Source organism: Colletotrichum paranaense (genome assembly GCF_030867605.1).
Source record: "Colletotrichum paranaense strain IMI 384185 chromosome Unknown Scaffold_8.1, whole genome shotgun sequence".
NCBI lineage: Eukaryota > Fungi > Ascomycota > Sordariomycetes > Glomerellales > Glomerellaceae > Colletotrichum > Colletotrichum paranaense.
In genome coordinates, this window is record NW_026848966.1 from 1744354 (window position 1) to 1767659 (window position 23306).

At 52.6% G+C, this 23306-nt stretch overlaps 6 protein-coding genes across 6 annotated transcripts; 5 read left to right on the plus strand and 1 right to left on the minus strand.

Moving 5' to 3' along the window:
• Positions 1-417: 417 nt before the first annotated feature.
• On the plus strand, positions 418-3428 carry CPAR01_10419 (uncharacterized protein; the record flags this gene model as incomplete). Its single annotated transcript, XM_060494680.1, has 5 exons — positions 418-493; positions 588-898; positions 958-2272; positions 2324-3142; positions 3196-3428. The coding sequence occupies 5 exons, from the start codon at positions 418-420 to the stop codon at positions 3426-3428; spliced, it is 2754 nt and encodes a 917-aa protein (XP_060346862.1).
• Positions 3429-4738: 1310 nt separating this feature from the next.
• On the plus strand, positions 4739-6163 carry CPAR01_10420 (CDP-alcohol phosphatidyltransferase; the record flags this gene model as incomplete). Its single annotated transcript, XM_060494681.1, has 3 exons — positions 4739-5046; positions 5140-5282; positions 5361-6163. 3 exons carry the CDS (start codon positions 4739-4741, stop codon positions 6161-6163), a joined length of 1254 nt encoding a protein of 417 aa, XP_060346863.1.
• Positions 6164-8550: 2387 nt separating this feature from the next.
• CPAR01_10421 (bZIP transcription factor) lies at positions 8551-9736 on the minus strand (the record flags this gene model as incomplete). Its single annotated transcript, XM_060494682.1, has 3 exons — positions 8551-9064; positions 9152-9495; positions 9614-9736. 3 exons carry the CDS (start codon positions 9734-9736, stop codon positions 8551-8553), a joined length of 981 nt encoding a protein of 326 aa, XP_060346864.1.
• A 2356-nt stretch (positions 9737-12092) lies between these two features.
• Positions 12093-12314, plus strand: CPAR01_10422 (uncharacterized protein; the record flags this gene model as incomplete). Its single annotated transcript, XM_060494683.1, has 1 exon — positions 12093-12314. The coding sequence occupies one exon, from the start codon at positions 12093-12095 to the stop codon at positions 12312-12314; it is 222 nt and encodes a 73-aa protein (XP_060346865.1).
• A 3878-nt stretch (positions 12315-16192) lies between these two features.
• Positions 16193-16729, plus strand: CPAR01_10423 (uncharacterized protein; the record flags this gene model as incomplete). The annotated part of the gene is made up of 3 exons (XM_060494684.1): positions 16193-16296; positions 16350-16455; positions 16556-16729. The coding sequence occupies 3 exons, from the start codon at positions 16193-16195 to the stop codon at positions 16727-16729; spliced, it is 384 nt and encodes a 127-aa protein (XP_060346866.1).
• A 3693-nt stretch (positions 16730-20422) lies between these two features.
• Positions 20423-21412, plus strand: CPAR01_10424 (uncharacterized protein; the record flags this gene model as incomplete). The annotated part of the gene is made up of 1 exon (XM_060494685.1): positions 20423-21412. The coding sequence occupies one exon, from the start codon at positions 20423-20425 to the stop codon at positions 21410-21412; it is 990 nt and encodes a 329-aa protein (XP_060346867.1).
• Between the last annotated feature and the right edge of the window lie 1894 nt (positions 21413-23306).

A 23306-nucleotide genomic window follows, 5' to 3' on the forward strand; every position in this document is an offset into this window, starting at 1 on the left:
AGGCGGTCATCAGTCTTTTCCACTTTATTACTCTCAGATAGGCAATCAAAAAGTTTAGGTATCATCAGATTGCTCCCACATGCCAAGGTGATGACATTGAATGTTTTGCAACATTGTAATTAAGAAAAGTCTGAAGATCATGACTTGGCCTTGACAACGAATCATGTATAGTTCGACTGTATACGTTACCTACATAGTAAGGTAAGGTAGGCAGGGAGAGGTGTTCCAATGAGCTGGGTACCCTTGAAGCCAGATAAGATAGACACGACGTGAAAGTGAAGTGTGGCTCCATGTCACGTGCAAGGACCCCACACCCATGTTCGCAACGCTATCCACCAGCCGTCAGGAGCAGCCAACTGTCCCATTCGAAGTCACCGACGCCGACCTCAAGCAGTCCGCCAAAAACCGCTGCCCAACATGAGCTACGGCAAGAAAGACGAAGATGCGGATTTGGGCCTGGTGAAGGTGGACAGGACCCAGGTTTTCCAAGAAGGTGAGTTTTTGACGGAATTGCACTCGATCCTCTGCATCCCTCTGGAACCCCTTCGAGCACTGGGCGAGCAAGCTGGCTAAACGGGAGTGAACAGCACGACTATTCAACAGCTCCCCAATCCAGCCGCGAAGATGTCGAATCCTCCTTACCAAGATTGCCCTTCTGCTCTACACGGGCGAGAAGTTCCCCACAAACGAAGCGACGACCCTTTTCTTCGGTATCTCGAAGCTGTTCCAGAATAAAGATGCCAGCTTGCGACAGATGGTCCACCTTGTCATCAAGGAGCTGGCTCACTCGGCCGAGGATATTATCATGGTCACCAGCACCATCATGAAGGATACAGGAGGCAGCACCGATGCCATCTTCCGACCCAACGCCATCAGGGCCCTGTGCCGCATTATCGATGTACGCCAAAGCTGTGAGCTACATGGAAGGGAGAGGGCAGTCTGCTAACTAGCTTCCAGGCGACCACAGTTCAGTCCATTGAGCGTGTGATGAAGACGGCAATCGTTGACAAGAACCCCTCTGTATCTTCCGCGGCTCTCATTTCCTCCTACCACCTTCTCCCGATCGCCAAGGATGTCGTCCGCCGCTGGCAGAGCGAGACGCAGGAAGCTGCGGCCTCCACCAAGTCCTCCAGCGGCTTCTCCCTGGGCTTCTCCTCGTCGAGCGGCCAATTGCCCGCCAACAACTCCACTATGCCCCAGTACCACGCCATTGGTCTGCTATACTCGATGCGCATGCACGACCGCATGGCGCTCGTCAAGATGGTGCAGCAGTTCGGTGCCGCTGGTGCTGTCAAGAGCTCTGCGGCGATCGTCATGCTCGTCCGTCTGGCTGCCCAGCTGGCCGAGGAGGACCCGTCGCTCAGAAAGCCCATGATGCAGCTACTAGATGGCTGGTTGCGCCACAAGAGCGAGATGGTCAACTTCGAGGCTGCCAAGGCTATCTGCGATATGCGAGATGTCACCGACGCCGAGGTCTCCCAGGCCGTCCACGTTCTCCAGCTTTTCCTCACCTCCCCCCGTGCCGTTACAAAGTTCGCCGCTCTCCGAATCCTCCACAACTTCGCCTCCTTCAAGCCCAACGCCGTCAACGTCTGCAACCCCGACATCGAGCTCCTGATCTCCAACAGCAACCGATCCATCGCCACCTTTGCCATTACCACATTGCTCAAGACCGGTAACGAGGCTAGCGTTGATCGCTTGATGAAGCAGATTTCTGGTTTCATGTCTGAGATCACGGACGAGTTCAAGATTACCATCGTTGAGGCCATCCGCACGCTCTGCTTGAAGTTCCCCAGCAAGCAGGCCGGTATGCTTGCTTTCTTGAGTGGCATTCTCCGTGACGAGGGTGGGTACGAGTTCAAGCGCGCCGTTGTCGAGAGCATGTTCGATTTGATCAAGTTTGTGCCGGAATCCAAGGAGGATGCGCTTGCCCACCTTTGCGAGTTCATCGAGGACTGCGAGTTCACCAAGCTGGCGGTTAGAATCCTTCACCTTCTCGGTCTCGAAGGACCCAAGACCTCTCAGCCTACGAAGTACATCCGCTACATTTACAACAGAGTGGTTCTGGAGAACGCCATTGTGCGTGCCGCCGCTGTCACTGCTCTTGCCAAGTTCGGTGTCGGCCAGAAGGATCCCGAAGTCAAGCGCAGTGTTGAGGTTCTCCTTACCAGATGTTTGGATGATGTGGACGATGAAGTCAGAGATCGTGCAGCGCTCAACCTCAGACTCATGCACCAGGAGGATGAGATCTCTGAGAAGTTTGTCAAGAATGGTACGTTTGATGCGGGTGATTGTGTAGATTTCCTTATTGACCCCTCTACAGACAGCATGTTCTCTCTGCCGTACTTTGAGCACCAGCTCGTCATGTATGTCACATCAGAGGACAAGTCCGCATTTGACAGCCCCTTCGACATCTCTCAGATCCCTGTCGTTACTCGCGAGCAGGCAGACGCGGAGGACCGGACGAAGAAGCTCACGGCAACTGCCCCGTCTCTCAAGCCTCCCAAGGTTGGTCCTACAAAGGCCGCTGCAGGTGGCGCGGAGGCTGCTGCATCTGCAACTGCGGCTTCTCAGCGTTACGCCCAGGAGCTGATGCAGATCCCCGAGATGAAGGAGTTTGGCAGCGTGCTCAAGTCGTCGCCTGTTGTCGAGCTTACCGAGTCAGAGATGGAGTACGTCGTTACCGTCGTCAAGCACATTTTCAAGGAGCACATTGTGTTCCAGTACGAAGTTAAGAACACGCTGGATGCGACCGTTCTTGAAAACGTGTCCATCGTGGCGACGCCTTCCGAAGAGGAGGAGCTTGAGGAGGTTTTCATCATCCAGGCTGACAAGCTTCCCACAAATGAACCGGGTAAGCTGTACGTGGCCTTCAAGAAGGTCAACGGCGAGGGCTCCATGCCCGTTAGCAGCATCTCCAACGTGCTCAAGTTCACGAGCAAGGAGATTGATCCCACAACAAACGAGCCAGAGGACACTGGCTACGACGACGAGTACGAGGTGGCCGAGTTCGACCTGTCAGGCAGCGACTATGTCATTCCGACATTCGCCAGCAACTTCAATCACATCTGGGAGCAGGTGGGTGCGGCCGGCGAGGAGGCCGAGGAGACTTTGCAGCTCAGCAGTATGAAGAGCATAGCAGGTGAGTACTTACTGGGTGGATCCGTCATGAGTAGAGCTAACCATGACATACAGAGGCAACGGAAGAATTGGCAAAGGTGTTGTCGTTGCAACCCCTGGAGGGTACAGATGTGCCCGTCAACCAAACGACACATACGCTCAAGTTGCTCGGAAAGACTGTTGGCGGCGGCAGGGTGGTGGCTAACATCCGGATGGCATACTCGTCCAAGTCTGGTGTGACGACCAAGATCACGGTTCGCAGCGAGGAGGAGGGCGTAGCGTCGCTTGTTGTTGCATCGGTTGCTTAAGGAAGACAGTTGTTCGGAGTTTTGTGGGATCGATACATGGTCGGATATTCCAAGCACAGACGTACGTACGGCAGCACAAAGATACGAGAACTTTGATTATAGCCCAAGGTACTCGACCGAGTAGCCGCCACCATAGTAGCTTTGGGGGTGTCGAGCAGGAGTTGGAGCGCATCAGCGTGCGCGTAAAAGGACTGGCGGCTTGCGTATACTAGAATGAAGACATGAAAAAGCATCACGAAGTACTAGTAGATTCAGGTGTGAAGTGGAAAGTGAATGTGTATGAGGGCCACCCACACAATCATCATACACGGCGCAAGCCTACGATGCTACCTTGGCACCTTGGGTACCGGTAATTGTAGATGGGTAAGGTAGATTTGACTATCAGCTCGACGCCCAACCCTTGTCAGCATCCAGACGCTTGTCGAATGAGAATAGGTCAAGCCTCGCGGCGCATGTCAGTTGATCGACGTCAAGCGGAGCTGGTGTTGGTGCTGAAATTGAGCTTGACGACTGACACTTTGGGGGGGCGCTTGACGCGTGTGGCACGGGCCAGCAAGGCTAATCCCAATGAGGACTGGGCGGGAATCTTGGGACGTGCTAGAGCTCGAGGGCCAGGACAGAAATGACGTTCGGTGACGGAGTTCTCTGCGTGTGCGCTCAAGCTGAGCTGTCCAAGGAAGGGTACCTTAGTGAAGAAAAAAAATAGCTTGGCCCTTTCGGCGCGACACGACGGCCACGCGACCTTTCCGCTGTTACCACATGTCAAGTTCTCGGGCTTCTCAACCTGCTCTGCTCAGCGCAACTTCGTCAGGTCTTATTGAACAAATCTCGTCGCTTGTCTCGGGACAACTCTGACATTCACCTTGGCGAACCGAAGTCTTGACAACTTCACTAGTCTCCACATGCTCTTTTGAAGCTTTCCCCCCCTTCCGCCCTGCCCACCGCACAAACCTTGTTCACCACCCCGCCGAAACCGAGCCCTCGACCAACCCCGGTTTGAAGCCATCGTCACCGCTTGGGAACTGGACCGACGTACGGATACCTTTTCGGACCCATTTAGTGGCCCTACGGCGCTCTAGATTGTCTTCCCCGGGACCCGCGTGGAGTCCGATCCGCCAGACAACAGGACGAGGGAAAAAAAATAAAAGAGCTTTCTGACAACAAAAGGAAACGCACGACTGCAAATAACCCCCCGCGGCTCTTTGCACAGCTTCTCCCCCAACTACCTACACCACACGTAGGGGCCGAAAAGCACCAGCTCCGTCGATCAAAACTCTCGAGATAGTTCTCGAAAGCAACGCTCGCCCAAGATGGTCTACGTTCGCCAGGAACGCCTCCCGGCGCTCAAGGAGTACAAGTACTCTGCCGTCGACCACTCGCTGACGTCAAAGTACATCCTGAAGCCCTTTTACACCAATGTCGTGATCAAGATGTTCCCCATGAGCATGGCGCCGAACCTCATCACGCTGACGGGATTCACCTTTGTCATTGCAAACGTCCTGACGCTGCTCTGGTATAACCCGACGCTCGACCAGGACTGCCCTAGCTGGGTGTACTACTCGTGGGCCGTTGGCCTGTTCCTATACCAGACTTTCGATGCCGTGGACGGATCGCAGGCGTGAGTAGCTCTTCTCTTTAATGTTCATTTATCATGTCTGGGGTTTCCTCGAGAAGATAAATGGAAGCTAATACGGAACTTTTGGCGAAATAGTCGACGAACGCACCAGTCCGGACCGCTCGGCGAGCTCTTTGACCACGGCGTCGATGCGCTCAACACATCCCTCGAGGTTCTCGTCTTCGCCGCGTCGCAAAACATGGGCCAGGGTTGGATGACGGTCGCCGTCCTCTTCTCTTGTACGTATTCTATTTATATTGCTGCCCGTGAAGCCCGGAAGCAAGAGGCTGACACAATCATTTTTTTACCGTCCACAGCCCTCCTCACCTTCTACGTCCAGACCTGGGACGAGTACCATACAAAGACCTTGACCCTCGGCATCGTCAACGGCCCCGTCGAGGGCGTCCTCATCCTCGTTGGCGTCTACGCCCTGACCGGTTACATGGGCGGCGCCTCCTTCTGGCAGCAGTCCATGCTCCGCACCTTTGGCGTCTCCGAGAAGCTGGGCGTCCCCGCCGCCCTCTACGAGCTGTCCTTTACGCAGTGGTACATGGTCCAGGGCTCCTTCGTCCTCGTCCTCAACACCATCGAGTCGGCGCGGAACGTCATCCAGGCCCGCCGCGCACGCGGCGACCGCTCCCGCGGCGCGCTGCTGGGTCTCCTACCCTTCTTCGGCATGTGGGTGCTCATCATCTCGTACCTGCTCCTCAACCCGGCCATCCTGCACGCCCATCTCGTGCCGTTCGTCATGTTCGCCGGCATCGTAAACGCCTACTCTGTCGGCCAGATGATCACGGCCCACCTCGTCAAGCTCGACTTCCCCTACTCCAACGTCCTCGGCCTGCCGCTCGCCTTTGGCGTCGGTGACGCGCTTGGTCCCGTCCTGCAGCGCAATTTTGGCTTCGGCTGGCCCAGCGCCCTCGGCGACGGCGTTTACCAGGTCGCCTTTATGTTCTCCATGCTCGGCATGGCTGTCGGTGTCTACGGCAGCTTCGTGGTGGATGTTATTGTCACTATTTGCGACTACCTCGACATCTGGTGCCTGACCATCAAGCACCCGTGGGTCGAGGGCAAGGAGAGCAACGGCAGCGCCCAGGTGGCCGGCAAGAAGTCGCAGTAGAAGCCGGTTCACCGAGATTACAGTCTTTTTGCTAGCCTCGGCAAGACGTATTGCACGGTGTGATATCCAGTTGACCAGCTGACGGGATGGAATTAAGCTCTCCACCCGATAGCTGGTTGCGAATTCGCAGCCGACGGGAGAGTTGGAGGTTAAGATTGAAAGATTAAAGATTTCGAACGGGACCAGCAAAGGCTGCAGTCCCTTTCAGGTCACGCTCGGATCTTTTCTCGACCTTTTTACAGAAGAGTAGGACAAGAGACGTAAACCTTCATTCATGGTCGGTGTTGCGCAAAGTTTTCATTTTCGCCTCTCTTCTCCTTTTTTTTCCCTTTCAAGCATCGGCACCATAAGCTTGATTCGGAACGTCCAAACGACAACTATAATGATACTTTGACGAACCGGGCGGGGATGGACGGGTAAGGAGGGGAACGATATGCGAATATGACAGGTGATGATGACAGGCGGAAGAGGGCCCCGACTGTCGGTTTCTCTTTCCCTCTTTGCCAGGGATCGGACTGGTTTTTGGGATGGATAGATGGACGGGGTTGGTTCAGGCTGGCAGGCAGGCAAGGGAAAAGTAACGATGTGACGGAAGTTTGTGTGGTTTTGTGAATAATCTTGTTCGTTTCTGTTTTGCTTCCTCTGTTTGGGCGCAGCATCATCATTGTTTCTTCTGCACTGTGATTTGTTATTTTTTTCTTTCCACCTCTTTAGTTTCTTCATCACCTACCTATCTGGCATCTTTTCTAGGAGTCGAGGGATGTGTGGATTTCAAGTCTCTTTGTGGCTCCCGTTTCTTCAACGTTCGGCTACCAGTTTCCGATACGGAGACTTTGCTGTCATTGTTGTCGTGGTTTTGGGTGGCGATCAATGTCTTCTCTACAACCCGTATTTCGTGGCATCTTTGTAAGCAAGCTTAGATGAAGAGGATACCAATCCATCCTAATGTTGAAGATACACACGAATCGACGGAAAGAAGAAAGATTGTTTTCCCCCAACTAATTATACCTGCCCTTGTTGATAGGACTACAAGGTCAGGTGTTGTGGTATCTCAGAGTCGAGACAAAGCAAGTCCAGGTGAAGCTTTGAGCCTCGGCTTACCTTCTCTGAACTCATCAAAGGTAGGTAGGTTCATTGCATTTTCCCGACCCCCTCGGATCTTCGGCGACTTTACGAGTAAGGTAAAACAACGAACCCACCTATGTAAAAGTAAAGTAGCCAAGATACGTGTACCTATAGTAGGGTCGTCAAAGGGAGAAAAAAGGACCCGACAAAGGACGGAACCCCGGTAAATGCGACAGATTGGGGTTCGGGCGAGCGAAACGGTATCAATGGAATCATCGATCGAGAAAGGATCGGATGGAAGAGGTGATCACCCTCGCCTGGGTAATACAGAGTAGTCAGATCCTATTGGCGGCATTTCAGTCAGACCAGTACGGCGCAGCCAGGCGCCGGCGGAACCCCGCCTGTTGCCGCCTTCTCGCCGCTCGCTCCGAGACGCCGACGAGACCCTGAGCATGCGTTGAGAAGCGATGGTCTTCATCACTGTCATCACTATAGTGTCTCCTCCTATGTGCAAGTCAGACGGCACGATAGCACCAAACATATCAAGATAATGCCATGTTTCTTCCTTAACGATATCTCGATGAAGTATACTCGCATCCAAAGGAATCCCGTCACATCATCCCGACAAGAAGAAGGATCTAAAGTCAGATCCTCCTTGACCGTCTCAGCCAAGCAGTTCAATCGCTCTTCTTCCTCCGCTTGGAAATCGCCTTGTCTTGGGCAAAGGAGACCAGAGTAACCCCGAATAGCATGCAATTTGCCCCAAAAAGAGGAAGAAAAAAACACGAAAAATTTCCGAGCATACCGACGAGGCAACATGTGCTGCCCAAGATAAGATCGTGCGCGCTTCCTCTGGCGTTATCCGATGATGTCCAACATGCTCCAAAGCCCATAAAGCCCTGCCGGCGACGGCATCTTTGTTGCCTATGTCGTGGTCGTCGCCGTGCAGCGGTCTTTGTGATTCCCCGTGTAAAAAAGACGCCATGTCGTCTAGTAGAAATAGTTTGCCACGTCATATACTTCATGCTGTCGGTACTGCCCGTCAAGTAACGTCACAAAGATTGGGAGGCCATGATGCAAAAAAACAGGTCGAGCCCTGATATCGTACGTCGTTTTAGCAAGCGTTTCGTTCCCCCTTCCGTGAGTTCGACTCCGTGTAACCAAATGGAACCAAACGCCGAACCTTAGCCCCGATGCATGAGCGGGCGGCGGTGTTGTGCCCGTTGCCCTGCACCTTGTAGGTAGTGCTGCACGTCGCTTACAAAGCGCACCCCTCGGGTCCCGCTGTTGGGTTTCTCTGCGGGCTGCCTAGTCTCTTCACTCTAGAGCAGTTCGTCACTTCCGCTCGCAACGCTACCTTCGATGGCTTCGATGATGCAGCGCTCCGAAAATACAGGGCCTTGGCCGTCGCATCGTGCTTGATTCTTGAGTCTTTCGCTTACGTCGCCGACGTCCACCAGACCTCTCTTGAACAGCGGGTGGCTGATGATGAAATCCCATGTAGCGCCCGCTGCCAGCAAGCGTTCGCCGTCGGATGAAATAGCGACTCGATGACTCGGCGTCTTGTTATTGTGCGGCGCTAACAGGTCTGTGTAGAAGTCCTTCGGGTTGTAGTGCATGGGACCTGTTGTCCGGGGTTCTGGTGACGCAGAGCTATGGTGGCCGTTCATTGACGAGGTTGCACGTAGAATCTCATTTTCGGTGCTGATCTTTTGCATCTCACGCTTGAGTCGTTCGTTTTCAGTCGACTTTTGTTGGGCCTCCGCCTCTAGGTTCGCAAGCTTGGCCTCCAGGTCCTTGACGTGTCTCTCCTTTCGTTCCCGGAATGCGCGTTGCCTGTGAGGTTCCTGTTAGTGATACAGAACAATGAGAAATGCCATGCCGCCTAAGACGATGGACATGGAAAGCAGAAGAATAACGTACGCGGCGCGGTTTTGTGCTTTCCTCCTCGATTGCGCGGGCGTCATGTTTTCTTCATCGTCCGAATTTGACTGTCCCCGACGAGAATGATCGTCGAGGGGCTCCTGCTTGTGAACGAGAGCATCGGGCTGAGCCTTGATCTGCTGTACCGGGGGAGCGCTCATTCCATTGTGTTGTGTCCGTTGCTGTTGTACGGGCTGCTGTACGGGCAGGCCATGGTTCGGTGGTGTCGGTGGGCCAGGAGGGCCAGGGAATGATGTATGCTGAGGATTGAACTGCTGGGCAGCAGCATAGTTATCAAAGTTGTTGAAGTGCTGCTGGTCGTTGGGAAATTCGGCGTAGACATCCTGATCGGTCATGATTGTGTAAGTGCATGTCGCAGTACGCTAAGCGGCAATCCACCAGTGACCTGTGGGTATTGGGGGCTCGAGTCGGGAAAGGAATTCCCGTTTGGATTCGACTTACCGGTGGAGATGTTGTGTTGAAGTCGTCTGAACCTGCCGAGTTTGAATGGGATGGCGTTAGGGGCGGGATGCCCATGAACTGGTACGGCTGCGCTTGCGCGAAATACTGGTGAGAGAAGTCCATGGTCGCGATCCTGCTTTTGACGTGTATTGGACAACTATGTTGTGAAGGAAGTTATGGAAAAGAAAAGGGCAAACGGTAGAAAGAGAAGTGGGAAGCGGATAGGCGTGTCCTGATGAGGGTCCAGGTCCAGGTCCCAGTTCAGGCGTAGAGGGGGGGAGGGGGGTGAGGAGCAGGAGGAGGAGGGGGGCGGCGCAGATTGGAGAGGGTTGAGGTCTCTGGGAACTTGAGAGAAGTGCTGTGTAGCCGTAAGCTGTAAGGATAGGCAGGTTGAGGTGCCGGGAGAAAAGCGCCAGTAGCGTCCACACCAGGCTAGCGTCCCGGGGGCAACGAGGCGAGATGGCACTGTTTAGAGGATGGGACGAGTTGGTGGACGGGGGTGGTGGCACTGGTGGCTCGGGGCACAAGGAGGGTACTGCGAGCAATCTGAATTGTTGTTTGCAAAAGAGAGAGAGCCGAGAGATGGAAAGAGAATGAGACAGAATGAGACTGAGGATGGGGATGAGGATGAGAGAGTGAGAGAAGGCGGGCGGAAGAGGATCGAAGGCGTAAGCAAAGCCTAGTTGCTAAAGTGTTCTCGTCCTATGGTTGTGTTGCTCGCCAAGACTCGGATGAGAGAGTGTGAGTGGTGGTGTACAACGAGGAGGAAGAGTCTCTTATGGTTCGTATGTTCTTCCAGAGGTCCAGAAGACGTCGAGTAAGGTGCAAGAGAGCACAGGCCAGGATAGGCCAGGGCGAAAGGCGTGGGGACTGGAGTTGGTTCCAGACGCTAATGCTCAGCAGGTTAGAGCAAGACTCTTTGATGATGGACAACGCAGGAGGAGCCGAGGGGACCGGGGTTGGCGAAGATGGGATGCTGTTGCTCCCCACGCACTTTTGGGCTCCAGGCCGCAGACCGTGCCGTGCCTTGGAGCAGCGAGAGTCCCAAGAGGCGTTGGTGGACGTGTGGGACGTCAGGGAATGCTGCAAGCTGCAGTGCGGGTTGCAGGGCCAGACAAGACCAGAGACAAGAACGGGACAGGGTCTGGTACGACAAACTGGTGGCGCAAGTTTCGAGGGCTTGTCTCAGTGCCGCTAGCGTGCAGTGGATGGGAGTTGGTTTTGGATCTTTTGTGTGTGTGCCGGTGTGTGGTGCAAAAGATGGTGGTTGTGGTTCTGGCGTCTGTACGGAGTAGTGACTGGTAGGTATACAAATAGGCACGGGACGATAGCTGTCGGGTGTCTAGGGATGCCTCTTTTTAAAGAGTTGTTGGCACCCGAGGCATATGTGGTGACGATCAACAAGTGCGGTGACCCCAGGGACTCGAGATAGATAGGACGAGCAACGATGTCCGGACGAAAACAATCGCAGTTTGCGTTCGCGCGTCTTTGCCAAGTGAACTGGTCCCTCTTAGCTATTAAGGTATCGCACTCGAGTCTGGATAGACCTTGTGTGGCCGGAGTGCTGGTGCTGGCACAAAGTCCGCCGGGGCATGTGTACGAAGTACTGTGTATGTATGAATAGATGGACGGATACGCGGTAATGCAGCCAGGGCAATCTTTCTGCGTTTGAATTCTCGGGCTTCTCTTCTGATGTCATGAAGTTGGGAAACCCAGGTCGGGATGAGGCGTGGTGTAATATAACCAAACCTAAGGGAGGTTGGTCCCAGTCTTCAGAGCAGCCAGCATAAGGTGCCTGCCTATCTCGCGAGGTCAAAACCAATCGAAAAATTGGTGTACGAGGGAGAGGACCATCCAATAGGCTGGACAAGCCGATAATACTGAGCAACACGTCTGCGTCTATTTGCCCATTCGTACAGAATCACCATTCGCTGGTAGTTGCCTCTGGCTTTTGGTGGCTGCACGTGGTCCGGGCAGTCCCCAGAAAGCTTGGGGGACTCCTTGACGTCGTTCGTGACTCGTCTGAGTTGAGAGACGAAGGGTCTGGCTCCATCCCTCCCTCCCAGTCTCGCCCCTTCGACCAAGGAGAGAAATCTCAAGGGCACTGACCAGGCTGGACCAGATGCTTTCAAAGATGCGAGGGGAAGGAGGGGGCGAGACTGCTCGGGGTATGTCAGGGTATTCGACCAAAAGCTAACTTGGAGTGACAGCGGGGATAAGGTTGCTGTCGATGAAGCAAACAAAGCCCGAATCCAAGTTTGTTGGTTGAAGCAGAGTATTGACAGATGGCCGATCCTTGGACAGAGTTGGCACTTGTTGGTGGAACTGGCCTGATCAGTCGGTCCAAGTCCAAGTCTACTGTGTGATAGAGTGTAGGGGACGTTTTCCTGTCGAGTGTCAACACACTAGCGCAGTACTCCGTATGGGCCAGTCATTGTCCGTTTACCTATGCAATAGACTCCCCCGTAGGTTTGAATAGATGACACTCTGGATTGGATGGCGACGATGGGATCAGGTAGATGGAATGAGACCCGGGCTAGGCGGGATGATTTATTGGGCAGAGATTAGTGCTTGGCTCCAGACCGATCCATGGAATCGATGCGAGTGTAATCAACGAGAGGCCTGTGAAAGGAAAAGTATTCGTAGAAATTGGGATCCGTATGAGCTTGGTGTCTGTAGTGTATGCGTAGCTGGTCCGTGACTCCGTGATGCCAGGGTGCCAACGAGACGCCGGGGATGTGAATGATGGAGGCGTCAAAGTCTAAAGTCTAAAGCTCCGTGATCCATAATCCACAAGTTACCTTGCCGCACACCGCAAGGAAAAAAGAGTAGAGGCCGGGAGCAAATACGTCCCGTGCTTGCCTCATCAACGCAGAGCATTTGAGCATCTCCTTGTTCCTCCCTTGAGTTCAGGTTGTTCAAACTTCAGGCGAGATACCGGTACCTACACCAAGCTAGATACATGAAGCAGCAGGCATATGAGGTGGGAAGCGTACCCTTTAGTGATCATAGTATTACTTCATCCTCTACGGAGTAAGGCACCTTAGGTAAGGTACTGACGAGTAGTCTGACTATCTGAGGCGCTCCTCCTTCTCTTCCTTGACAGGCAGGTAGGCAGGTCTGAGATAGGCAGCAGCTGACAGGGCCAACAAGTTCCAGATTCCAAGACAGGGCGAGTTAAGGTACATTCCGGCTTGGCTGTCTCCGTACCGAGCCCTGAAGTAGATGGGACCTTTCCTCTCCTGCCTAAGTGCGTGGGGACGGATGCTCTCTCCGAGACAGCCTCAACTCCCTTCCTCATTCAACAAAGCACACCCATCAATGATGCTACACCTACCCATCTATCCATATGCGCGTATGCTTACAATGTACGGCACTCTTTCATTGTTGTGCTTTCTTCTCTTCGCAACATCTTGATTGTTTCCCCCGTCCCCAGTCTCCGTCTACAGCAAGCTCCTTCATCTATCTGTTGCTCACGTACCCCCTTCTCGAGACGTTGGCGCACTGGCAACCGGCGCCAGCACCACCAGCCTTGCAGCTCAGCACTGCACCGCATCGCATCGCATCGATCTTCCAGACAAACCCTCTGTCTGGGGGGTGCCACGGGGGACCACGCGGGCTTCAGGTCCACGGCCTTCGTTTCCCGTTTCTGCATGACCTCCGGCAAGGGTATCCTCTCTACTCACCGGTCATGAATGCAGCTCTGCCTCTGCCCACCGAGAAAGTCAAATCCAGTGGCCCTATGGCTGCACCGCCTGCGCGAGCAAATGCAACCTGACCGAACCTACCGCACCTTACAGACTCAGGTCACACAGCTACTCCCCAACAGCTCTGGCCTCTCTACGGCGGCAGCATTGCTGCTTAAGGTGCCTCCCGTCCTTTTCCCCCTCATCCAAGTAACGTACACCCGTGGCCTGCCGTCTTATGCCTCAATTCATCGTCTTGACGTTGCCTGTCGAGCAGCATCCGAAGTAACATGTCCAACCGTATCTTCCAGGCTAATCAGAGTTTATCCAGACCTTCGCGAGCATCATCGTCGTCATCTCTTCTTGCGACGGGTTCACCGTCCGTTACCCACTACAAACTAGTCCAGCCTCTACACAGGCCTTTCCTGCAATCCAGCTCAAACGTCCCAGGCTGATTGTTTCTTGGCCATCCGCAATCACTACACAGTATACCCTTACTCTCGGCGACCTGATTAATTCTCACAGAAACTTAGATAGGTCCGTACGGACAGGCTAGGGCACCGAGACGGATACCCGGCGGGCAATAACTCCACTCCGCAGCAGAAGACTCCGCAGCGTGCCAGCGTAGGCAAACCTCCAACATCCCTGGGGGCATCAACCGCGTCTCGAGCTTCCCGCTGCATGGAAGTGTGCCCTTTACAGGTACCCGTACCCAGCCGTCTTAGCCGTCCACCGGTCACCCTCCCTCCGTTCTACGGCAACACGCACCTACTGTGACCCCTCCACTCTCAGTCTCGCCTCGTCTGCGTCTTGGCCTCGTTTTCGTGAACCCAAGTCTGGACTCTGAACTCCGGGAGTGGTCAACTATGCCGTCAAACCTCCTGACTCAAGACCGCTGTGTCGTCTCTTTCTGGAAGGCAAGCTGTGGCTCTACGGCCAGATCAGCCGAAGAAATGAGCAACGCCCATCGGAAACATTGGACGATTCACCGCTCCTGCTATTCAAACTTCACCATGGGCATTTACCAAACCCCATTGCTGGAAATGATCTGCAAGACTCTATGGCGGCTGAGGATTCAAGCCCAGTCCGGTGATCCCTTCCACTACCATATCTGCTCCTGGCACATCCTGGGTTCGCTGCGCACCCCGCGAGGCCAGCAACTAATCAGCGATATACTTACTTCATCGGGGCTTCTTGTAAACCCAGTTTGGGCGTTCCAAGCAGATGCTTAGAAGAGGCACTGTTGAGTGTCTGCAGCTTTGGTGGGCGAGGCCAGTGCGACCTCGATTTGTACGAAGGGCGATGGTCACTCCTCGAAACCATGGCTGACTTGTCGCTCTCACACTAATTTTATCTTGATTGGCACATTCACAGCACGCGCACACGCACGAACAAAGATACTGTGATAGCAATATCCCTTCTAGCGACATGGGGGGAGCACAAATGTCCTGGCCAAGTCATCAAACTCCTGAACCTCCAAATGTGCCAATTCCCTGGTTACAGATCTTCTTCGAGAGCAGAACGTCTTGTCTCATTCGTCTCGTCCGAGGGTCTGTTGCGCATAGCTCAGACGCTGGATCCAGGACTCAACCCAGCAAAGCTTACCTTACATTGTACGCGTCCCAATCCGGCCCCCCTGTCTCGAACGACTCCTTGAGCAATGCAACCAAAGCTTTCACCGCTACTGGCTGGCTTAGATCCGTATGGTCGAAGTCCCTCACCATGGTGGTTATCCTGGCATCACAGACCGTCCTAAGGATCTCTACTTGCACATCTGGAATGAAAATCCAGCATGGCAGCGGGGCAGAAAATATCCGTGTTGTCGCCAATAAATCCAAGCGGCTCGCGTAAGGCTGAAGTCACTGGACACCCGCACAATGCCAATGCATATTCATGCGATGTCCACAGCCCAGACGTGAGCAATGTCGATTGATTTGGCCGCGGTAGTGCCGAAGGCGGCTGTTCAGCAAAACTCTGTTGGCAACCAGAAAATCTGACACAGACTCGTCGGTGTTGGACAACCCATTGAAACGACGACCTTTAAACTCTAATCTTTGCTGCAGACCGGGCTGTATCTCCGACTGCACAGTTTTTGTGGCAAGAAGCCACCCATCGATTCTCTGATTGACCGGGTCTCGGCTCGTTGCACGCGGGGTGGGCACGGTACACTGGACGGCAGGTCGGATGCCGTCTCGAGGGATGAACCTGCCAGAACTTTCTATCGTAATCGAACGATCAGCCAGGCTCGCAGGCTCACCCTGTTGCTTCGCATCTGAGCACTGTTCTCAGTCAGCCATGGTAGCATCATCAACGTCGTATGCCTCCCGACGGACAACCGATCAAAGATCAAACTATGCGGCTCAGAAGGCGAGCGGCTATGCGGGGGACAAAAGGAAAGACGATGGAGGTCATCGGGTGTCCTTCTCCCAACCCTTCCACCATGATCGACAGCTCGAAACAAAGACGAAGAGAAGCCATGATGAGCTCAGTGGCAAAAGGATCGCGCCTTTTCCCGAGCGTATCGAATTCGTCCATTCGGAAAAAATCCTGCTTTGCTTTAAGCTTATACATTTCTCACATAAAAATAGAGATCGCTGACAAAGGCTTACGGCTAATTATCTGTGGTTGTTGCCGATCTTACGATCCCAAGGCATCTTTGGGGATGTTTCTCGTCTGCAGTACCGTTGGCGGGCATACCAAACCTTGCAGTCCGTAAGAAGAAAAATCTCTGTTGGGCCAGTAATGCTTCTCAAAGGCACCGGAAGCCGCTACGGATGTTGCTGCCGCTGTGAATTTCAAAGACAGCCATCAAGTCTCACAAAATACACATGGCCACATGTTTCATTGCAGGATAGTTGCTCTTAAAAGCGCATATGCTACAAGTTGCGAGAACATGCCTCAGGGTGGCCGCGTCAGGCACAGTCAGCCACAGAATCACACCCCGTTGGAACCTCCAGCTCAGTCCCAGCTTCCGTCCAACGACATTCCTTCGCCGCCGTGGGATTGAGAAGACTACAGGACATCACTGATTGGCTCTGAGAATACCCAAGGCCTATTTGCCGCCGACATGGCGCCCGCATAGCCAGCAACAGCCCTACCATAGGGCTTATCGTGGGATTCAAGGGTTCAGCTCAAGCCTCGCATGTGCCATCGGGTGTAAGTGCTGCAACGGGCAAGCCGGCCATAGCCGCAACAGCCGCTTTCCCTCAAGTAACATCTATTGCGTGATGATTCACCCAGCTGAACTCACAGATAGGCTAAAAGACCACAGTCTGCCGCTTCCGCTGTCCGCTCCGCCCTCCTCGTGAAGAGCAGCGGGCGTAAGGGCGGTATGGAAGAGGAGAGGGTAGAGCGAAGGTTCTGCGATCGCAGTCACTCTACCTTGATCCGTGGCATCGGCCCTAATGTCGCGGGACTAGGTTGCCCTTAGCTTTCCCGAGAGCTGCAAGCACGTCCTTCCTCGATAATTGCTCAGGGCTTGCTTTCATTGGATAAAAACGAGAAAGACTTTCCAATATTCAACTGCGCTGCCGCCAAGGGGGCGCACAGCTACAGCTGAGAATCCCGGCTGACAGGAGAGGGAATGTGGGCAAGGGAAACACACAACGGCTGACGGCTTGGCGCAGCTTACCACTCCTGGCCCAGCCCGTCCAACCCGCACCCGGATGCTGCTCCGGGATTGTGGGGGTGGGAACGCGAACCCGTGTCCGACCTTCCGGACGGGGTGGGGGGGTACAAATCCGCTGCTAGACGCGCTTCCGAAGTTTGACGACATTTCGGCGAAGAGAGCGTTCTCCACATTCCCTTTCCAGTAAGGAGGTCTACGGGAGGTCCGGGAGACTTTGCTGGGCTGCGTTGTTTTCGTGTTTTCTGTTGCAGCGTGGAGCTTGACCTTGCATAGACTCTGAACTTTGTGCCGTTGTAAGGATTGACAGTTTCGTCAAGACGGATGCACTTGATCTGATTAGCAATGCCGAGACGAGGATTCGATGGACAACAAGTGTTGTTATCTCCTCTTCCTACTGTTATTCTCCTCTCCTTCATCTCTCACTCGCCGAGCACCAAGTGAATCTCATGCTAGGCTCCTCTGATCGAAAGGACGGGTATGGCACAATCAGCTGCCTCTTTCAAGAAAACTTCAAAGACCAAAGAACTCTGATCTTGGACCGTTCATATCAGTATTGCATGACTAGTCATGCAGACCGTAGACGGGCTCCTGATTCCTCATCTCGGCATCCCACATTGCCGAGGCGAGTACTGGGCGCGCTATAATCTTCGTCGCGGTCCACTGAGCTGGGATATACTTCCGTGAGTTATGCTCTTCCCAAAAAGCCAAGGAGGAGATGATTCGACCGGGAAGTCATACGTACCCGAAGCCCGCTCGACGGTGTGGACTGCTATATCTCCTGTCAAAGAATCCAGGTACAGGTTTTCCTCTGAGGCCTCTATTTGGAGTCTACAAAATGCTTACGGATACTTCAATGTCTGCCTGGCTGGGGAGAAGGAAGTATTCGACTGACGGTTGTGTATTTCTCTGACCTAGGGTGAATACTGGGGTAGGGTGCGCTCGTATAAAGTACTTTAAGTTGAGTTGGGTATATCGCAAAGGCCAGTACCGCTACGTTGGCGGCTTGTTCCTGCCTAAGGTTTAACTCAGTAGAGCCGTGTTGAAATCGACCTCATGAGGCATATTGTGGACTTGGCCGGCCACCGTTACGTTGATCCGTCGTACACGGTCGCTTTTGTAAGGAGCTCTAAGTGCTAGAGAGGAGTAGACCTTGAGGGCTTTGTGACTATGTGTTTAAATAAGTGAAATTTGCGATTTGGGACGACTTAATTATGTAGTTCATGTGGTAGAGAAGTCAGCTCACCTCAGCTATGGCCGTGGTATTCTTTCCTGGGTCTTACGAGAGATGTGTAACCACTCGCCTCCCCTATTGGGGCTAGATATAGACGGCGACTTCTCTAGCGCCGTTATAGAGATGAGTCCTACTTATTCGACCAGAGTAATCGACGCGCTTTGAGACACAAGTGAGGTAAGCAGGACTTTTGCACTCCTTGGGCGTAGTCAGGGCAACTTGAGGCATGTTATCTCTCAGATCTTTGCGCCGTGATTTCAGGGAACACGAGCTTGGCTCCCGTCGATCTCTACTCAGACGTGTTGGTGGTTCTTTTGACTTTCGCAAGGCTCTGACGCTGATATTATTCGTCATTGAAGTGTTCGAAGATAAGTCCGGAACGTGATTGTCCCGGGTCCTGGAGAACATGCGTTGGGAGAAGACGTTGGTCATCCTCGCGTCCGCGGGCGATGTTACTACATGCACCTCCAGTGCTCTCTCGCGTGCTGCTGATAAGGGCGGTACAGGTCGGGGATCAATCTGATCACTTGGGTGGCGAAGGACTTTGACTATCCCCAGTTTCGAGAGATGTCGAGAGAGAAATGAGGTTATCGACAGGGAGATCAGACCCAGGGCGGTGTACCGAGGCAGACTCGCCACAAACTATACAGAAGCAGGTGAATGGTGCAGATCAATGATTGTTTGTTTGTTAAGAGTCCATTTGTCAAGGTGCTCCAGAGATACAGGCAATCCTAACTTGACTCGCGATGGCACTCGATTTCCTGCCTACCTGGCCGCTGCAATTGACCGCAGACCCAAGAGAGTAAGACATGACGTTAGTTCAAAGCTGCTCTTTTGGGTAATGGAGGAAATTGATGTCATCTTGGAGTTCAAGTCGTAAGACACATCTCCAGCTTTGCCTGAGTCCATCTTGGCTACAGTACCAAGCAGCATGACGCCAATACAGCGAGCAGAGCTGCGCTGGGATGTGAATGGGAGTACTTCTATGAATATTCAAGACTTCAATGGCCAAGGTGCGTTTTGTGAAGGACAAAGGGCAGGAACATGAATGAAGTTGTCAGTCTACCAGAGTGCTCAGGACTGGAAACACCATATGGGGGACATAATAGTTCATAGCAAAAGTCCTGAAACTTGAGCAAGAGAAGATAAAAACCAACTCTCGAAAGCTCTCCACTAATTCTCTCCACGGAAGTTTGGACTCCATGGAAGGACAAAAGATCGACGTGAATAGCGTGATTGTGTGCTTGTCTCCATAGACCCTAGTCAAGAGGCAAAGGAAGCCTTTCCAGGCAAAAGGTAAATGTGGTTTTGTGTGCATCCGCCGATAATCGAAATCGGGTCCCTTGCTATTCAACCAAACGAGTGGAAGGCAAGGATGATAACCACTACACTACAGATGCTTGATGTCCTTTTGTGCAGGAATAGCTGAATATGTACCTACGATGTGCGGATTCGCTTGGGCTAGTAAGGGCAAACGGTGGAAGACGGCCCACATGCGGGATTTAGTTAGCCATCAGACTTCGAGACCTGGATGTCCACACCTTGCTGTTGAAGTATGTGCGATGAAGACGTTGCCGATTCAGAGGAAACAAACACAGATGATAATGATATTCCACGATGGCAGAATCTCGTAGATTGTTGGGACGTATTATTGCCTCGTCGTCTGTTGGTGGTGGAGTCGGGGTGGGCTAGTGTGCAAGATCGTGTTTTGAAAAGAGGAATATCTTGCCTTCAGTTTGTTCTCTTAATTATGTCGAGGACGTCAGTATTTGATTATTTTCATTTCTAATTCTAATTCTATTGCTATTTTCAGGGATTTCATGAATGTCTCTCTCATAACTGGCGACACCCCGCTTTTAGAACTCAATATGAACGATGCGCCGACCATCACGAACGTATGTTGAATATTTACAGTCCAGGAACATCGGTTAGCCCTTCTGTCTCTGTTTGACAGCCACTAGACAAAGGTTGTACGTGGCTTAGGACAGTCGCTTCCGTCAAAGTTCACCACAAAAATGTCATCAATTATTTCCCTCTGATGTCTGATGGAGAGCCGAGCCAAATTTCATACGGTACTCGTAGAGGTAGGCTGCGTCAAGACAGTAAGAAGAAAAGGGGGCCCAAGGAGAACAGGAGAGCTTGTTGTAGATGGGCTTGCGGTTGATGACGATATTGAGGAAGACGAGGTGCTAGTGACGCCCAATTGTGTCTGAGACCCAGTTGGGCCAGATAGAGTAATCGTTCCAGTTGCACTTGGGGTGCTGATGGGACTGGTGACTTGGCTACTCGTCGAAGCACTGGCTGTCGAGGACGAACTTGTGAAAGAGGAGGTGATGCTCAGAGATGATGAGAGAGTTGAAGAGGTAGAAGTTGAATTTGACAGGCCTCCTGATGCGCTGCTCGAGACAGAGCTAGTTATTACAAGACTAGTAGAAGAGCTACTGGTGCTAGATGTTCCTGAGATGGTGTTTGAGGTTAAAGGCGTTGTGGCCGAAGTACTTGTAGGCAAACTTGCCGTAGCAGTGCTGGAAGATGAAGTGCTGCTAAGTGAACTTGTAGGCGAGGTGCTCAAAGAAGTAGTACTGGAGGAGGATATTGAAGTAGTTCCAGTTGATGAGGACGAGGAGGTGGATGTTGTGGAAGATGAAGTCAGCGATGGAGCCGATGTTGACGTGGAAGATGTAGAGGAGAGAGATGTCGAAAATATTGTCGAGGATATTGTCGAGGCAGACGTAGGCGAGGTAGAAAATACGGAGGTGGTATCAGTCGAGGACGAGGAAGACGAGGATGAGGTTTGTGTTGAAGAAGTACCGGATGTTGACGAAAAGGTGGAAGATAAGGTAGTCGTGGTGCTAGACGTGGAAGTGGCGGATGAGCTTGATGTGATAGAGGTAGATGAGGATGAAGGCGAGGTTGTGGTGGTAGATGCTGATGAACTAGACGAGGAAGAGGTAGAGTCTGTTGAGGATGATATTGATGACGATGAAGTCAATGAAGTGGATGAGGTAGAGTCTGTTGAGGATGATGTTGATGGCGATGAAGTCAATGAAGTGGATGAGGTAGTGACGTTGGAAAACGAAGTCGACGAAGAAGACGACGAAGACGAGGTAGAAGTGGTAGAAGTTGTTGTGCCAGCAAACAAGCCGACGGGCACCGCTCTCGTGCCATATACAGAGTATAAGAGCTGGTTACCCGTGTTTCCACCACAGTTTGCAGGAGGAGAACCCGCGGGCGGAACCTCGCCGCAGATGTAGTTGCAGTTGCTGTCAACAACACCAACGGTGTCAACGAATCTGATATCGGCCGCGGGTAAGGAGCAGTAGCAATATGTATCGCGAAGGAGAGCGAAGTCCCTGCTATTGGCTATGCATAGATCTTGGCAAACCTGCGGCCCATTGTCGGTCCCGTTTCGTACTACTGTTATCAGTAAGGTGTTGTATAGCATACCGCATCCCTGATACCCCATAGGCGGAACATTGTATGCAGTCCCTTGACCGAGCACGCAGTTGAAGGCATAGCTGATGGCAAAGAAGACTGTAAACCAAAAAGAAGGCATCATGTATAGACAGTATTGTCTAGAGCACTCGAAAAGATGAGGAATGTTCTTACAGTATACCAAGCGATGGAAACTTGGGATCTACATGTTAAAGCAAAAGGAATAGAAGAGACCATGAAGAATGTCTGCAATAGATATGTGTGTTGCCTTGAGTTATCCGAGTGAATTATTAGTTCCATCCTGGTATTACAGGACTTATCCACTAGGTAACGATCATGATTAGTCCTTAGCCTGGTATAAGGGAGAAGGGGCAGGTAGGTATGCATGGCACAGCACTGAGATGACAATGAGGCAGCGTGGCTGTCTCGGTCTACCAGCCATAATTCCATGGATCCAGATCAGATACATTCTGATTGACGTGTGGTTGGGCCCAGGGCGGCTCATCAATCACCCAGGAATTCGAGCCCGTCGCTGAGACTTCAACAGTAAGACAACCTCTAGCTAAGCTTCAATTCTTGGATTTCTCAGCTGGAACGTTGCCATTATTCAGACCTGGGAATATCGTGCCGCCTTCAAAAGATGGCAAAGTTGAGCCCCTCGCTTCACATAGTTGTTCTGTTGTTGGAAGGACCGGATGGGATCAGGTCGATATGAAAACTTGGAAGTCAATGTAGCTCTGAGATGGAATACTTGGGCTGAGTACAACAAACCGCTTGAGACGTAATGAAAAATTGGGCTGCATGCCATGGCACCAATGTAATGAGACATGGAGACCAAATGCCTACTTACAACTGGCCAGCATCTGGGATAGACGCTGCACCTGTATGGCCACAGGCTAACATGGATTATTTCGGCACGCCTAGATATATAACATGCGGCCCGGGGGGTTCCTCGGAATGCTCGTTGATAGTCAGAAAGGAGGGTTCTTTTGAAGGAGAGAGTTGAACGGTGACCCGACGTCGGCATTGACTTTCAATTACCTAAGTAAGTCAGCAGGATGCCAGTATCCCTCGCAGCAACCCCCACTCCACCAGAACATCATGTTTGACGCAAGCTCGGACGGTTGGTCTGTACTTCGGTGCATCATGAAATCTTCAAGCCGCAGCACTCTGCCCATTCGAGTTCTTCCTCAGCCCACAGCCCGCTTATCTGCTTCCATAGAAGAAGGGTCACGGCAAGCATGAGACGGTACAGCCACAGACAAGTCATAGCATAGAAGCCTTCTATCTTCGTATTCTGAGCGTTCTTCCTACCCAAGCACAGAAGACGGCGATGCGGCGTGATGTCACTGCCGAGCCCGCAGACAATATTCTCAGAGCGTAAGCTGGTCCTCTGCTGGTATGCAGAAGACCTCGGCCACAAACTGCTCGACTCTTTCCCGGCAGGCAGATTCAGAGAACTTTACTCAGCCAAGCGCTGGATTTGAAATCCTTCTTACGTCCAGGCGACTCTGCAAAGTTAACCTCGCTATCATGAACGGCACGTTACATTTCCTTCGCACAGTCTGTTTTCTTATCTCAATGGGGTATCCGTCTACGCTATAACTTCACTGGGTGAGGACAGGAAACATGCGAAGACACCCTGGGCCCAGAATGAAATGATTGATAGACCGAGAGGTTCAGAGGCGATTTTAAACTTGCTAGCTTCGAGCA